Source organism: Zophobas morio, unplaced genomic scaffold, assembly GCF_036711695.1.
Source record: "Zophobas morio isolate AGI-343-1 ecotype UQ-CSIRO unplaced genomic scaffold, CSIRO_AGI_Zmor_V1 ptg000011l, whole genome shotgun sequence".
In the NCBI taxonomy this organism is placed as follows: Eukaryota; Metazoa; Arthropoda; class Insecta; order Coleoptera; family Tenebrionidae; genus Zophobas; species Zophobas morio.
Window position 1 is genome coordinate 20,018,991 of NW_026972116.1, and position 16,967 is coordinate 20,035,957.

The window sequence follows — 16,967 nt, forward strand, 5'->3', positions numbered from 1 at the left end:
GATTTTTTGACTTTAATTTTTTTTGGTACATTATACAAGCGTTTTGATATAATGCATTTTTATGTGTGGAAACTCTTGTATCGCGACCGCTTAAAATTAAATTCAAACCTTTTACAAACGTAAAAATTGTTAAATATATAATTTTATTACATATTTCACTTTCAATTAATTCCTTATGTTCACAATGAAACGAAAATTTGACATGATGAGATACTATAAACGAAATTTTGTTTTTGATGTTGTCGAAAGATGTACAATTGTTTAAAACGATTCTTGAAATATTATAAATTCTGTTAATGTTTTTTATAAAATCTAACTTACAATATTGCAATTTTCTGTTATTACAATTGTATTCTCTTATACGTATTAATTTGTAACATTGTTCGTCTTCCGAAAAATTGTTTAAAATTTGGGTTTTACAATATTCACACTTCAAATTTCTTAATGTTTTCGCAACCCAGCCAGACACATAACCAACAATACTTTTATGAAGATCCTTTTCTAAATTATATGGAGACAGTTTTGAAATGTACATATTCACGTTTAAAATTTCGTAACTCGTTTCATATACTGAAGGTTGATTTATGTTTTTATCCACAAGTCTTTTAATATGAAATAAATCCGGTATGTTCGTTTTCTCACAGTTTGCGCCCACTGAATTTGAACTATAAAAATTGCGTAATAATAGAGATTTGAAACTTTCCTTAAATTGGGCTGCCGTTAGATTAGTTGCTCGATTTCTTTGACTTCTGATTTTGCCAAAATAGTTTTCAATAACATCTTGATTTAAACATCTAGGTAAAAAATATTTGCACCTGCCCTGTTCTACTCAAATTGTATGTAAATCCACAAAACCTTCTAACGTTGCAATCCAGTTTTTTATACACGGAGGTACTACCATTTTTCCGGCCTCATCGACGAAATACATATCACCCAAAATTTTGATAGCTTCCTTCCAAAAATGTTTATGACCAGAAGATTTAAATACGCCCCCAGAAAATGGTTTTCCGCACCGTGGTTGAAAAGTACTGCCATTTACACTGTCGAAGAGCTTGTCAAAAAATTTTATAATTCGTGCTGTTCCCATTGCCTCGTGTGTTAAACTGCATTCGGCTGTAAAATTAAATTGTAAATGAATCTGTTAATTATTTTTAAATTTGTATTTACTAGATTTAACCAATAGCGTAATAGTCGATGCCATTGAGTGACTCAAAACTTGTGTCGCATAGCACACCTTCATCTTTTGAATTTTTTCCGGAATTACGTGGAGATCCGTAATTTTGTGTAGAGCCCGTAATTCTCCACATGTTTGATCACTGTAGTACGCATCGATTATATGTTTCCAATTTGCAACCAAAATTTCTTCGCTTGTTTTCCACACTAAATTTTTAGTAAGCAGATTGTTCCTAATACATTTAATTAAATGAGGCGTGTCATATAATGGAATAATTTCTTGATCCCCTAATAAAATTCTTCTTTTAGGTTCCATCCCTTTATGTATATAACGTTGTTTCGACTCCTTTAGCAGAGAATTTATAGCTGCTTGGTTTGGTTGGCCTTGATCACAAATTGTAACCAGAATTTTGAATCCACAATTTTGTATTTTTTCAACCAGAGTTTTTATAATAGTTGTCAATATGTAAGATTTTGTAGACGAAAAAGAAAATGCAAAGTATATTGGCTGTTGCCATTTTTTAAACACTCCGCGAATGAAAAAAACAAGAACATGATCTGCTATCTGTAAATTTTGTTCAAATCCAAAATTTTGAAATCCGAAAAATGTATCCGTATATTTGTCATAGTCTATGTGGGGCATTATGGACATTTCATCAAAAATTAATGCACATATTCTATCTTGGTTATTTAATTTTGAAGCAGATTCTTTAAGATTGTCGAAAATTATTTTGTTTATACCAACGTCTACTGGAATTTTGTTCAACATAGACATAATTGTTTGACGTGAAGGCAGTGCAAAAATCTGTCTCATTTTTCTATAACATCTCCCAGACTGTTTATAAAACATTAATGCAAATAATTTATCTTCAGTGGTAAACCTGCGACCCTTTGGTTTGACATTTCGTCTTTTTAATTGTGATAAACAAAAATTTATAGCATCCTGACTTAAAATTTTGCTTTCTAATTTTACTTCAAATTTGGAGTATAATTTCAATCGTTGGCGATACGAAGCTACCTTAATTTTGTTTCTACGGGCTGTACGCGAAATATTCCTAGAATTTGAATGTAAATTTAGTATTCGAGAAGATTCTTGGTTTAAAGTTTCGTTTAGGGTTTCTCTGGAATTTCGAGATACTTCAGTACAAAATTTTTGAGAATCCAGTATAGAAATAGGGTTTACGGGATCATGGGTGTGTCTTTCGGGGTCGTTCATATTATCTGAAATTATTGTAAAAATTATCTATGGCATTCACTTGCACACAAATATTTACCATGCATAATTTGAATTGTAGGAATGGCAGTATTTTTAAGTTTTTGATTGGGGCCAAAATCCGTTTCTTTAAAATGTACATCGCAAAGAAAATATCCATTTTTATATATTTTCGTGGGATCTAATTTGCCTAAATTTGGATTCCCTGTCCGTTCCAACCAAATTTTAAAACGCTCGTTGTATTTGTAGGGGTTGGGAAAACGATGGCGTTTAATAATTTTAGTGTTTAGACATTTCAAAACACTGCATAGTTTCATATTTTACGCTTTGTTATCACGTATAATCACACAAATGACACTTTTATACTAATCATAAATGACATTAGTTTTTTTATTGTTTCTTAAAATTGGCTGTGGAAGTTGTCGCCAAGTAATTTTTGGAAAAAAATACTTTACTGCTATCAGTGCTATCTCTTATTATGTGGCCGGTACATAAGCCTAGACACAAACCTGGGACACGCATTACAGCCGAGTTTGCATTCTATTTTACGTAGTATTATTTATCTATGTACCTTTGGCATTCCTTTGGACAGGCCATAATCTTTATACTAGTCGGCCATGGTTAAACAAAGGTCAAACATCCGCAATACCAACATCATTATTTTAAAAATAAATTGCATGGCCTACTAGAGGAGTTTTTTCGATCATGTTATTTTTCCATTGCATAAAACACAGGATTCATAAAATTATTGTGTTAATACATAATGGTTAATGAATAATGACTAAAGCAATCAATTATCCAAGGGCAATAGAAAAAAGAAGTTTTCGCGATTTTGAATTTAAAACGTAAAAACCAGCGAGATTTACGATTCACGTCATAGGTACATCCGTAAATTAATGTGACTAGTTTGGTTTATCCAAGCACCGAGAAAAAAAAAATTGGTCGAAGGTTATTTCCACAGACCTTCCCTCGCCCCTAAGTACAGCTTTTTTGAAAAACTGTAACAAAATTTTGATAACCTCTATAAAGTAAAAACAGTGGTGTAATTAACACTCCTGCAGCTGATAAATCATCGGGAAGAAATTCTTCTCGAAATATAAAAGTCTAAAAGGTAAAAAATCGAAAAATTGAAAAATCCAGAAATTGAAAAATTCCCAAAATTGAGATGTTGAAAAATCGAAAAAACGAAAAGTTATTTTTTTTTTAAATCCGAAAATCGAGATGTCGCAAAATCGAAAAATCGAAAATGCAAAAACTAAAAAATCGGAAAAACTAGAAATCGAGAAATTGGAATATCTGAAATTTAAAAATCGAAAAATTGGAGAATTGAGGAATCAAAAAATTGAAAAATCGAGCAATTGAAGAATTTCAGTCTTGTTGAAAAATTAAAAAGTCAAAAAACTGGAAAATCGAAAAGTCGAAAAGTCAAATAATCGAAAAACGGACAACTCCAACCGGAAAAATCAAAACAAAAAAGATCGAAAAATCGGGAAGTCGAGAAGTCGAAAAATAGGAAAATTGAGAAATGGAAATAGGCCAAAGTAAAAAAATGTTCAAAATTGGAACGTTTAAACTTAAAAAACTGGCAAATTGAAAAATCGAAAAATCAAGAATTTAAAAAATTGAAAAATCGAGAAATCGAAAAATCTAAAATTTATAAAATCGAAAATAATTAAAAAAAAAACACAGAAGTACAATTAAAAATCTCAAGACTGAAACATCGAAAACTTGAGAAATCTAAAAATTTATGAAATCGCAAAATTGAATCGAGAAATCGAACATTTAGAAATACCAAAAATTGGAAAATTGATAAATCGAAAAATTTAAAAATGGAAGAACTGAAATATCGAAAAATCAAAACTTTTAAAAATCGAAAAATCGAAACATGAAAAAACCAAAATCTCTAAAATTTTAAAAATCCAAAAATTAAAGAATTCAGACATTGAAAAATTCCCAAAATTGAAATGTTGAAAAATTGAGATATCAAAAACTTGATTTTTTTTTAAATCCAAAAACCGAGATGTCGACTAATCGAAAAACTAACAAATCAGAAAACTAGAAATTGAGAAATTGAGACATCTAAAACTTAAAAAATTGGAAATTGAGCAAGTGAAGAATCCCAAGACTGAAATAAGTATCGAAAAATTTAAAATTGAAACAAAGTTAAAAAACTGACATATTGGTAAATCGTAGAATTAAAAAATCGAAAAATCAAGAATTCTAAAAATTGGAAAATTCAAACTTGCAGTTTGAATTGAAATTGAAAAATCGAAAATTTAAAATCGAAAAATGGAAAAATCGAAAAATCAAGAATTTTAAAAATTGAAAAATTGAAATGAGACAGAAATCGAATCATCAAAATAGTGAAAAATCTAAATTTAAAAATGCGAAAAATTAAAAAATTGAAAAATCTAAGAACTGAAAAATCTAGAAGTCGAAATATGTAAAATTTAAAAAGTCAAAACTATTCAAAACAATAAAATATGGAAAAATCTGAAAAAACGAAAAAATTTGAAAACTGAAATCGAAAAACTAAAACATCGAGCAATTCCAAAACTGAAATGTCGAAAAATTGAAAAATCAAAAAATCGGAAAATCGAAAAACCTACAAATCAAGAAATCGAAACACCAAAAAATCGACAAATCGAGAAATAGAAAAATTGAAAAATCGAAAAATTCAAAATTGAAAAATCGAAAAATTCAAAATTGAAACATTTAAATTTAAAAATCGAAGAATTGAAAAATCGAAAAATCAAGAATTTCAAAAACTGGAAAATTCAAAATTGCAACTTAAAAAAATGACAAATTCAAAAATTGAAAATTTAAAACCGAAAAATGGAAAAATCGAAAAATTAAGACTTTTAAAAAATGAAAAATTGAAATGAGAGAGAAATCGAACCATAAAAAAGTGAACAATCTAAAATTAAAAATGTGAAAAATTAAAAAATTGAAATATATAAAATTTTAAAAATCGAAACAATAAAATATGCAAAATGGAAAAATCGAAAAATGTAAAATTAAAAAATCGAATAATTTTTAAAAATCGAAAAAGCAAAACATCAAAAAATCGGAAAATCGAAAAATCAAAAAATCGGAAAATCGAAAAATCAAAAATTTTAAAAATCGAAAATTGAAAAATCCAGAGCTTGAAAAATTACCAAAACTGAAATGTTCAAAAACTGACATCGAAAACTTGAAAAATCGATAAATCGAAAATTTTTTAAAATATAAAAACCGAAGTGTCGAAAAATTGAAAATTTGAAAAATCGAAAAACACAAAAAATTTTAAATCGGGAAATATATACATCAAAGAACCGTAAAATCAGAAAATAGAAAAATCTAAAATGCCAAATTTAAAAAGAACTTTAAACTAAAAAATCAGAAAAACTTGAACTCGAGAAATTGGAAAATCTAAAAATTTGAAAATAGAAAAATCGAAAAACTTAAAAATCGAACAATTGAAGAATCCCAAAACTGAAATGTCGAAAAACTGAAAAATCCAAAAATTGGAAAATCAAACAAGAGAAAAGTGGAAAAATCGAAAAATCGAAATTGAAGTATCGAAGCATCAAAAAATCGAGAAATCGAAAAATAGAAAAATTGACAAATCGACAAATCGAAATAACCCAAAATCAAAACATTCAAAATGAAAAGAAAACATTGAAACAAATAGAAAAACCAAAAATTTAAAAACCGAAAAATGGAAAAACCGAACAACTGAAAAATCGAGAAATTGAAATATCTAAAATTTAAAAAATCGAAACAATAAAGTATGGAAAAGTCGAAAAATCGAGAAATCGAAAAATCGAAAATTTAAAAAACCAAAAAATTAAAAAAAATGGAAAAAGTAAAACATTAAAAATCGGAAAGTCGAAAAACTGAAAAATCGAAATAATGAAAAATTTGAAAATTGTGAAATTGGAAAGTTGAAAAATCAAAAAATCCATTAAAAATTGAAAAATCGAAAAATCGAACATTTAGATACTCCAAACATTGAAAAATTGAAAATCGAATAAATGAAAAATCGGAAAATTGGAAATTCGATAAACTGAAAAGTAGTAGAACTGAAATATCGGAAAATTGATAAATCGAAAAATAAAAAATCTAGAAATCAAAAAAAGGAAAGTTGAAAAATTCTTATTAAAATTGTTCTTTTTTAATCTTGATGTCAGGATAAAAATTCAACACGGGTAACTTTTGATTAACGTTTTACCATACCTAGAGTAAAAACCCGACACGGATCTAGAAACCACAAGTGGAGGAGTACATTATTTTATAAAATTTAAATAACATTTCCTATTGTAATATTTGGAGATGACATTATTCCATTGTTGGTGGGATAATCAGACAAATTTTGGTTAGCGTTTTACCATCTACATAGTACTCCTAATATGCATACAAAATTTGAAAGGAATGGTCCGATAATTTCGGATATTATCTGTCTAATAAAAATCGAGACAGACGGCGTATAGACACAGACAGACAGACGAAAACGGGAGACCTATTTTTTCATACTCTAGGGATCATGAAACGTCGAGAAAATTAAGCATAAACCGATGGATTCCAATAGTCACGTGTTTCAATTACAACTTTGACACATTAATAACACTGCAAAAACAGATAGCCATTTATTTATTTCCATAAAAAAATACAAACAAGCAGGGCGGAATAAAATTTGCGTATTTCTTAAAACACAAAATAAAGGTACTTTAAAACGATATCTACAAACATGTCTAAATATCACAGTTTTTATGATATAGGTACTTTGTAGCATTAGCCATAGTACGACTCGTAGCTCCAAAGACTTCAGGTTATGTAACACAATCGAATTTTGGCACACTATCAACACAACCACTCTGTGTTTCAGTCTTTAACTACACCGTAACACCTTCTGCGGGAGGAGTACTTATCCCTTGCCTAAGCACAAAATCCAGCGGACTCTTCTTCAACACACTTTGACTTAAACTAAGAACTGGTGGTGTAGTACCCGGATTCGGCGTCACAGGTACCACCAAATTAAACTTGTCGTCTATACAGTTCATTACGTTCGTAATTTTTTGCTGATTCTTTAGGGTTTTCCGTTTAGAGTGAGGGAGCGCGTATTTTAACTTATTCCAAAAATAGGGGTCACCCCATTTCACGTAAGTGTTAGTCTTCAAGTACGCTTTTAACTCGTCATCTAACATATCCATATCCACCTCGCCGTACAACACAATGATAACTCTGGCTCTTCCTTCCGCCATCGCTTGAGTATGCGCAGTACGAAACTCCATTTTGCCCCAAACACTTTCCAGGAAATTCGGGGAAAGCACGACTAAAGTCCTGCGGGACTTCAAAACAGACTTCGTGACTTGCGTCGAGATCATTTCCCCGGGGATAAAGTGTCTGTAGTGGAGACACAGCTTGTAGGGATTTGGGCCACCTTCTAGTACCGGGAGAAGGTTCTGGATGATGAAATCTTCGTCTTTGTGGGAGTAGCTGATGAAAGCGTCGTACTCCTTGTCTTTGTCGAGCTCTTCTTCCGTTACCCACCACAAGAGGTACCCATGGGCGAACAGCCAAATTTTGATGGGTTCTTGGTGGCGATAGAACAAGAACATGAGGAACATGACGAAGAGCACGAACGACAGGACGGGTAGAAGGATGTAGAAAAGCAGATTCGCGAAACAAAGGTCCGTTTCACTTAAACTGTGAAGTAACCTTTGGTTGTGGTGACACTTTACTTGGCTGACGTCTACTTGACTAGAATGCTGACGTAGAAACTTGGTGAAGGTGAGTGAGTCGCAGTCGCAAGTCCAATGGTTGTTGTGGAGGGTTAAAACAGTGTCGTTGAGTCCATCCAGAACGTTGTAAGATAGAGAGGTGAGATTGTTGTTGTCTAGATGGAGTTCCTGTAAAATCGTTAGTAAAATCTAAAAAGGTAACAGCTGCTCTAGTACCTTCAAGTTTGGCGGCAACCACTCCATTTTCTTAATATTGTTGTTGGACAGGAACAACCTTGTGATATTGTCGTACCCTGTGACATTTTCAGAAGGTCCAGCTTCCAAAGCATTACCTTGAAGATGAACCTCGGTTTGATTGAACGTAAACAAACTCATTAATTCTTTGTGGTTGATTGCTGGAAATTCCGTCAAATGCCTCTGTGAACAATTGACGACCACGGAGGTATCAAACGGCCGCCAACTACAAGAACATGACAAAGGACACGCGGATGTGTTCTTTATTCCACAGGTTATATCATCAGGTCGTAATTTCACCAATTTAGAACCTTTGGCTTTTTTGGGAGCTTGACAGACCACGTCGTCACTGTCTATGATAAAATTTTCTGACGTATTTTGGTGAATCTCGTTCTTTAAGAATCGAAAGAGATCGTAGTTGTCACAGTTGCAGTCAATTGGGTTGTCTCTAAGCGAAAATTTGATCCTTCCTTGTCCACGCGAGTTGTCTTCGATGTCTTCGAAGTCAACTTTGGTGATGTTGTTGCGATCAAGGTTGACCTCTACGTCATAGGAAAATGGTACTTCTGCCAACTGAAACACAACTCTTTAAGGTTCACATAAATTGTTAACTGTGGCTTACCTTTATCACCGTGAGGCGATTATGACTCAGATTCAGCACCTTGAGTTTTGAGTGGAAGCTTGTCTGCACCACGTCACGTATATCTGTGATTAAATTGTGACTCAGATCCAGCTCCTGCACATGTTCGAGTTGTGCCAAAATATCTACTCGTTTTTCATTTTTCAAAAGCTGGTTTTGGGACAAATTGATATCTATCAAATTTCTTGTACCGTAAAACGCTCTATGGTGTATCTTCACGATACGATTCTTCTCCAGGTTGATAATTTTCAAACCTCCCAACTCTTGAAAAACCAAGTCATCAATCTCGCTAATCAAGTTATCTTTAAGGTTCAGATTTTCTAGATTTCTGAGTCCTTGAAACAACCGCGGAGAAATCGTTACCAACTTATTTCTTTCCAAGTTGGTTTCATTTAGATTTGTGGAATTTTCGAAAATGTGTTCAGGTATAGAAGATAAGTCACACTGTGACAAATCGACGATCTTCAGCGAACCCAAATTCGCAAACAAGTAATCAGGGAGTTGCAACTCGCGATTGTGCATCATCCGAATCTCAGTGAGGTTTCCATTATTTTTAAAAATATTAGGCGATATAGTTCTAATACGATTGTCAGACAAATTCACAGCTGATAAATTTTTTAAATTCCGGAACGCATTCTCTGAAACATTTTCGATTCTGTTGGTTCTGAGTTCAAGCATCACTAGATTTGACAATCCAGAGAAAGTTTCATCTGTTATAACTTTCAGCCGATTGTTGAAAAGATGCAGACTTTTCAGATTTTTTAAATTCTGAAATAGGCCTTCGGGTACATCATCTAGTTGATTTTGCATCAAATACAGGATCTTTAGTCTCGTTAAATTGCGAAAAGCTCTCGCATTTATTACAAGATTCTTATTTTTAGCTAGTTCCAAGGAACGCAGATTCGGAATGTTGTCGAAAGTATCTTCTTCTATGTAAAGGTAGTTTGAATCTGTAACTTTAAGCTCCTCTAACTGAAGTCCTTCAAAGTAGTCACGGTTTAAAGTCACGTTTGTGTAGTTTCTCAAATGAAGAGTTTCAACCGCTTTCATTAAGAAATGGTCTGCGATTTGCTTGAAATTTCGCTCTGGAAGGGGACAAGAATCTATGATCAGTACTGTTTTGTCTCCTGCGATGATATTCGGGAGCAAATCCATACGGAATCTCTTGCTACTGCGGCAGTCTATATTAATAGCTCGTTTTCTTTCCTTGAAGTGGATTATTACATGTTCTTTATTGGAATTATATTCGAGCATTGGAGGACATTGTACTTCTAAATCTGATCCAGGTATACATTGACAGTCGTCGGCGACGTTGCAAACAGGTGAGGAAAAAACTTTGGCGAAAAGCAGGAGGTGGAAAAGGTAGGTTTTGCACCCCATTTCCTGCAAAAAAGCGGATCCTAAACAACTAGAAACTAGTTTAAATGATTCCGTCATATTTGGAAAAACAAGATGGAGTCCCCGGAAGCGAATTTATCATTTATTCAGTGTAACGTTTGACTTAGGCACAATTAAAAATTAAAACTCACCGAAAATATCCAACTGTATCCAAATTTGAAATTAGATAAAAGTAACCTTCAATATCACAAACATGCATTCAGTGAAACAGCAAAACTCAACTAAAACACTTAATTCGAACAAACAAAATGTTATCAATAACAAATAGAACTGCGTTTTAATGATGTATTCATTGGATTCTAGTACACGCTGTTTTTAACGAGCACCAAAAGTAATATTTTACACAAACTGTGTCTTAATTTTGTTCAGGATGTTGCTCTGAGCGCTAATTCGAAAAGACTTGACATTTTGTAAAAACTTTAGATAAACCAGATTAGCGGCGAATTATCGTTATTAAGTAAATTTCTGCGAAGACAAAAAATAAACAAGTCATAAAGCAAATCAACGCGTTATTAAACTATGACACAACGTTATCACTATCAATCAGTGTTAAAAATAGCCTTCGCTGGAAAAACTTTTTTCATGATTAAAGGTTACAGTGCTTACCTGAAACGGTTTTATAGAGAGAAACTTGGTGGATTCATGTGCGACGTGCTTGAACTGCTTATCAGTAGCAGTAGGTCAGTCTTTGTTTAGTTAATTTAGCGGTTTAAATTCAGCACTGTTTCCGTCGGATTGGCACTCCGCTTTTAGACATTACATAAGAATATTCCCGCGCACAATCTTCATCCCTTTTTTGACAATTTTCACCTCTCTGATTTACGGTGCTTCACACCTCGCTTTCGACATCTCACTGAGAACAGGTTTGTTTGCGTGAACAAGCTAGCTGGAATTTATTGCAATAATTTACAATGCGCTATTTACATTTCGAGTTTTGCGAAATTTCCCAGTTGGTTTTTATGCAAAGCATATGCACAGGAATGGACGATAATTATTATTGACCGTCCATATACTTGTGTTAAAGTGAATTCCAATAAGAAGAACGATTCTTGTTATGTTGTGGTTCTTGGAAGAGCAATGTGTTATCTCAAGGTTACACAATGCCATTTCAAAAATTGATTTTGTCTTTATTTTGATTTTTTGCTTCATTTGTGTCGTGGACTGTAATTCCCGCTCATAAAGCTTAATGATGGTCCGACAATTCACGAACATCGTTTTGTGTTTTTATTTCATATTAAATAAGTGGCGCCTTGCTCACTTTTCGTTTTTTTTTACACATATTTATTTTCTCAGTACTGTAATAGTTCGGATTGACCTTCTGATATTTTTTCAAGATCAGGACCCTCCTTATGGTGGGTTAGCGGAATTTCCGAACTAATTAACACCATAAAAAGAAAAATACAAAACCAAACATTAAGAAATTTAAACTCAACCACTTAGTTCCTTTCAGATTCAGCGAGGTTGTGTTGCAAGATAACGAAAGGCAGAAACACACTACACTGAAATTTATGGACAGAATAAAATACAAGAATAAGGTATACATAACAAATAAATTGCGTTGATCAAAACCTGATAACATTTTGTTGTTTACACTTGTACCAGTTACGCCTGAGGGACTTAAGCCTGTTTAAAGCGACTCATTGCGCAATATTAGTGAATATCATTGACCTGTTCACTATTGTCATTTGTCAGTCACGATTTGTACAGTAATTAAATTTTCCTTATGTAATAAATAATTTATGTGGGGACCAATTTTAGGACACAAATCACGAAGCGTAGTGTAATTATTGTAATTATTTTTAAATGATTTAAAGGGGGGGGGGTAGGTTTCAAACCTAGTAGTTGGCCAAGTGTTAAACTCAATTTTCATATTCTATATATATTTTCTGATTGGTAGTGTTACATAATTTATGGTCGAAACCATCTTAGGCTTCACACTCCAAATGGTATCAACGGTAAGAATAATTATCTAAGTTGTGAATACAGGGTGTCCCAGAATTCGCGCCATTCCCGTGAATGACATGTTCCCTGTCCCGAACTGTGCCGTAATTCGCAAAAAGAATTGTCCAGGCTTTAACCGTGTGAGAACTGGAAGGCGATTAAGTTGACCAATAGAGAGGCTGCTTTTATATCCGAACGTTTCTATGTTCAAAGTTACCTATGCCAAGAACAAAAAATCGGGTAATACTAAAGTTGAATGAATTTTTTTCGAATCCCCCTCCGTCAACAAAAGGAAACAGAAGTGTGGTTATAAATTTAATCATTTTGACAATTGTTTGTCATAAACTGTCACGAAGTTCATCACTGACCTGAACAGACGCTTCTGCCCCCAAAGATGACTGATTAATGTACACAGAGACGTCAAGGTTTACTTTAAGGCAAGTAGCATGGCACAGAAGTTATTTCTGCTGCCATTCTAGTTAAATTGTGTTTAACTGGGCTGTACATGTCATAAGAGAAGCTGTTTCATTTCATCGTAGGGGCAATTTCATGGTGTCGGACGTAAAATTTGGAACACAAAATACAATGTAAAAGCCTCCTGCATCAATTCATAATAATTTTGATACTATTATTGCTAACGAAACATCTAATAAGACATCGTAGATTATAAAAATAATATATTTGCAGCAAATAGTTCCCACATGTTTAAGCGAGAATCTTACATATTTTGGTGTCGGACGTATTCACACAAAACCATAACCAAACAGTGAGTTGTATGAACGTAATTTTCTGCGAATTTTGGAAATATTCGAAGTATTGAGAGAAATCATACTATGAAATGATATGTTTAGAATACACCTATAACGTCAAACCATAGTTAACAATTTAATTTGTATATTTTAAAATAATTTAAGTTTGGTGTCGGACGTAAATTTATGGTGTCGGACGTAAACTTATCAAATAAAATTATGCAAATAAAATGGTTTAAAGGTATATTTAACTAGAACAACATTTAATTCTTAATGAAAACAAACTAATAGGACTAAACATTTATTTTTACTCACCGAGGAGTATCTCCAGACAACTCACTTATGAGCAAATCGCCTTTTCCACAAGGCTGCACAAAATGAAGAGATTGACAATCAGTAATAGACTTCGCGGTTTTCGATTGGTGTCGTTTAATAAATGTGTGCCAGAAGAACTGTTTCAGTTTAGTCTTCAGTTTTTGAAATATTTGTGAAGATGTTTCAGATAAATTGATTTTGTCTGTGCGTCCATTGATATTTTGCCACTGACAGTAGGTACTCTAGCACTATTTCTTCAGTTCGCAAATATTTTATTACGGCATAAATCACAAAGTTGTAACATACAATCTTTCGAAGAATCGTCGCAAACGATTTGAGAAATAAATTCTCCAGTATTTGTTTTTAGATCTGTGCACTTTGCAAGTGTATCGAGTAAAAGTTTGATATTTTCGTGGTATATACAAACACATACCGTATGTGGAAGAGATCGAAAGAGTTTGCAGTGTTTTGGTCGTAAAAGAGTAAACTTTGTAAATCCTATCTTTATATCTGAATGTACAGTCTGAAAATGTGAGTACGTTTCTTTTAATGACGACAATAAATATCTTGCTTGTTTTTCCACCTTTTTCCCACTTTCTTTGTATACAACTTTATCTTTTTTTCCAGGAGCTTGCCAACTGACTTCGTCTTGTTCCTGAAAGTTTTTCACAATATCTGAATGATTGTCCTTTTGTAACGGGAAAATAGGCGGACCGTCGTTAACATCTATTTTGTACTGTGAAGCCAACTGATAAATCACTTCTTTCAGCTGACTTTGGCAAATTATTAGTTACCTTCTTTAAAGCTTTTCCCAATGCTTGTCGACTTTTGTAGACGGTTGATAATTGTTCAGTAGAAGAACTAGACTCTACATTTTCTTTACTTTTTTGCTTCTTCATTTTATACCAGTTTTTCATTCTTTCGCATTCCTTTAATTTCAATTGTTTTAGCTGGTATGCTGTCATTTTTTGATTACGCTTGGTCCGGTACTCAATTTTCCTTAATCTGTCCTTTTCCAGGTATGCTTTTTTCAATTCAGGATTACTGTTTAATTTTGCCCTTCTTCTTGCCATTTTTTGCTGATTTGTTAACGCCATTATTTAACACGCGTATGCAACAATTTATACATAGATACATTTAGAAAATGTCAAAAAAATAATTTCGAACCCGCCTAGGCTTGCGTAGGTTTCTATGTTCTGCGTGACGAGACTTTCGAAATTTAGAAATAGAAATATTTTACGTCCGACACTACTATTTTACTAAAGACCGTCAGAGTATACTTGAACTTAATTATCTCAAGAGTTGTATCATCTAAAGGTTGCATTATATCCGGTAAACTGATTAATTATTATTTCAAATTTACATGTGGCAAAGATATTTTGTATTTTTTTTGGTGTCGGACGTAAACGCTTTCAGTAAGTGTATTTATTTTATTCCTTTTGTAATAATTACCCCAAATTGTATTGATTAAATTCGGGTAAAGTAACACCTGACAATCATTATTAAGAGCAATATTACAATTTGTCTTGATTATAAAGCGTAATAATTATTTTTGTTTAAATTACGAAGTCACCATGTAATATGACAATAATTAAGTATTCGGTCATATTATAAAAAACACTCAAAAATTAAATAATTTCAAAATCTTTTCAAAAATCAATACTAGTATGAAACTAATGAATATTTACTCCAGTGGTGGAAGTAAATTTAATTGTATAAATTTGCAATTAATTTTATTGATGTGAAGTTGACAAATTTGTGAAACTGCCCGTAGGCAAATAATACATTTATTACTATTCTACATAGAGTAGCTACCGAAGAGCAGGTATTAGAAGTGATTTTCTTAGAGCCCCGTGAATAATGTGTTGTTCTTTTTAACGAAAATTAGTACATTTTCAGAATGCATCATATGCCTGATATTAAGTTTATCGTTATTTCTAAAAAAGAGTACCACATGTCCATTCAAAGAACGTTATTAAGTGTATTTAAACATAAATATCGCTTTTGATTAATCAGTGATTATGATTTTCAATAAACAGTATCAATTTTTACTGAACAGCTTTGTTGCTGATACCTAATCTAAGCAACGAAAAAATAGACGAGACTCCACTTCTCTGGTGTATTAAGATCATAGGTATCTGCTGTGGTGTCAATCATGTGGGGAAGATACTGAAAACTGAGACTTATTCAAGAATAATATTGATGTTGCACATGATGATTTAAGACAGTTTCTTTAAAGTTGTGAGTACATACTTTCTAGAGATTGAAAAGATACGAATAAAAATTATAACAATAGTTGCAATTTTTTTTAAGAACAATACAAACAATTTATGGAGAATGTACACGCTATGCAGCCACTGCTGTGCGCGAATATACAGGTCTTTTCCCCAATCATCGGCTCCTTGACCAGCATGTGTTTCGTCGTTTGTTGCATCCAGCAAAAGAAGATGGATCTTTTCAGCCTATGCGGAAAGCCGTGCTGGGGCTCCACGGATTATACGCATAGACAGTGAAGAACAAGTGGCACAAATGATTGGATGCTCAAGATCGATCATGCATCGTATCCTTACAGAGAAAAATCTGCATCCTTACTATTGACGAAAGTGCAGCATCTGCGACGAGCCGACTGCGCGACGAGTGCATGTTGCTATATGGTTACTGCGACAAAATGAACTAAATCCTGATTTTTCACGGCACATTCTTTTCGCCGACGAATGTTGATTTTCCCGAAAAGGAATATTTAATGCGCACAATTCACTTCTTCTGGGCAAACGAAAATCCACATTTCGCTAACGTGAGAGCATATCAAGAGCAATACTATTAATCTATGGGCTGGAATCGTTGTACTGTAACGTTATTAAACAATGTGCTCAAAATGACCACCATTAACTTCAATGCAAGTTCTAGCTCGTTGAATTATGTTGTGTTGTGTATTATGTAACATCTCAGGAGTAACTGTAGCGTAGGCTTCGTGCAGTCTCTCTTCCAGTTCTTCTAACATATCTAGGGGTTCTCTATATACGTAATTTTTAATTTGATTCCAAAAAAAAGTCCAAAGCAGAAAGGTCTAGAGATCTAGGAGGCCAGATATTAGTACTGCCACGCCCAATCCACCTATGACGATACTCTTTTCAATGTTCGTCGTACAAGTATCGAATTATGTGGAGGAGCGCCGTCGTGCTGAAACCACATATTCCGCCGTACATTCAAAGGAACGTCTTCCAACAATGCCGGAAGCTCTAGTCGTAGAAAATTAGCATATGCATCCCCATTAAGGCGATCAGGTAATCTGATAATTTTATCAGATGCATTAAAATTTTTACCACAGTAGTACCAATGATTCCAGCCCATAGATTAATAGTAAATCGCTCCTGATATGCTCTCACCCTAGTGAGATGTGGATTTTCGTGTGCCCAGAAATGCCAATTGTGTGCATTAAACATTCCTTCTCGGGAAAATGAACATTCGTCGGTGAAAAGAATGCGCCGTGTAAAATCAGGATTTAGTTCATTTTGTCGCAGTAACCATTGAGCAAAATGTACTCGTCGCGGGTAGTCGGTTGGTCGCAGATGCTGCACTCT

At 33.2% G+C, this 16,967-nt stretch overlaps 1 protein-coding gene across 2 annotated transcripts; it reads right to left on the reverse strand.

The window, feature by feature from the left end:
- Positions 1 to 6,999: 6,999 nt before the first annotated feature.
- Positions 7,000 to 11,245, reverse strand: LOC135127174 (protein toll-like). 2 transcript variants are annotated; one of them, XM_064053551.1, is made up of 4 exons: positions 10,988 to 11,245; positions 8,966 to 10,366; positions 8,326 to 8,916; positions 7,000 to 8,277 (listed from the first exon to the last, which is right to left on the reverse strand). In XM_064053551.1, exons 2-4 carry the CDS (start codon positions 10,361 to 10,363, stop codon positions 7,261 to 7,263), a joined length of 3,006 nt encoding a protein of 1,001 aa, XP_063909621.1. In that variant the 5' UTR covers positions 10,364 to 10,366; positions 10,988 to 11,245; the 3' UTR covers positions 7,000 to 7,260. The 2 variants fall into 2 exon arrangements, with proteins under 2 accessions (XP_063909621.1, XP_063909622.1); XM_064053552.1 differs by lacking the exon at positions 10,988 to 11,245 and adding an exon at positions 10,513 to 10,705.
- Positions 11,246 to 16,967: the final 5,722 nt, after the last annotated feature.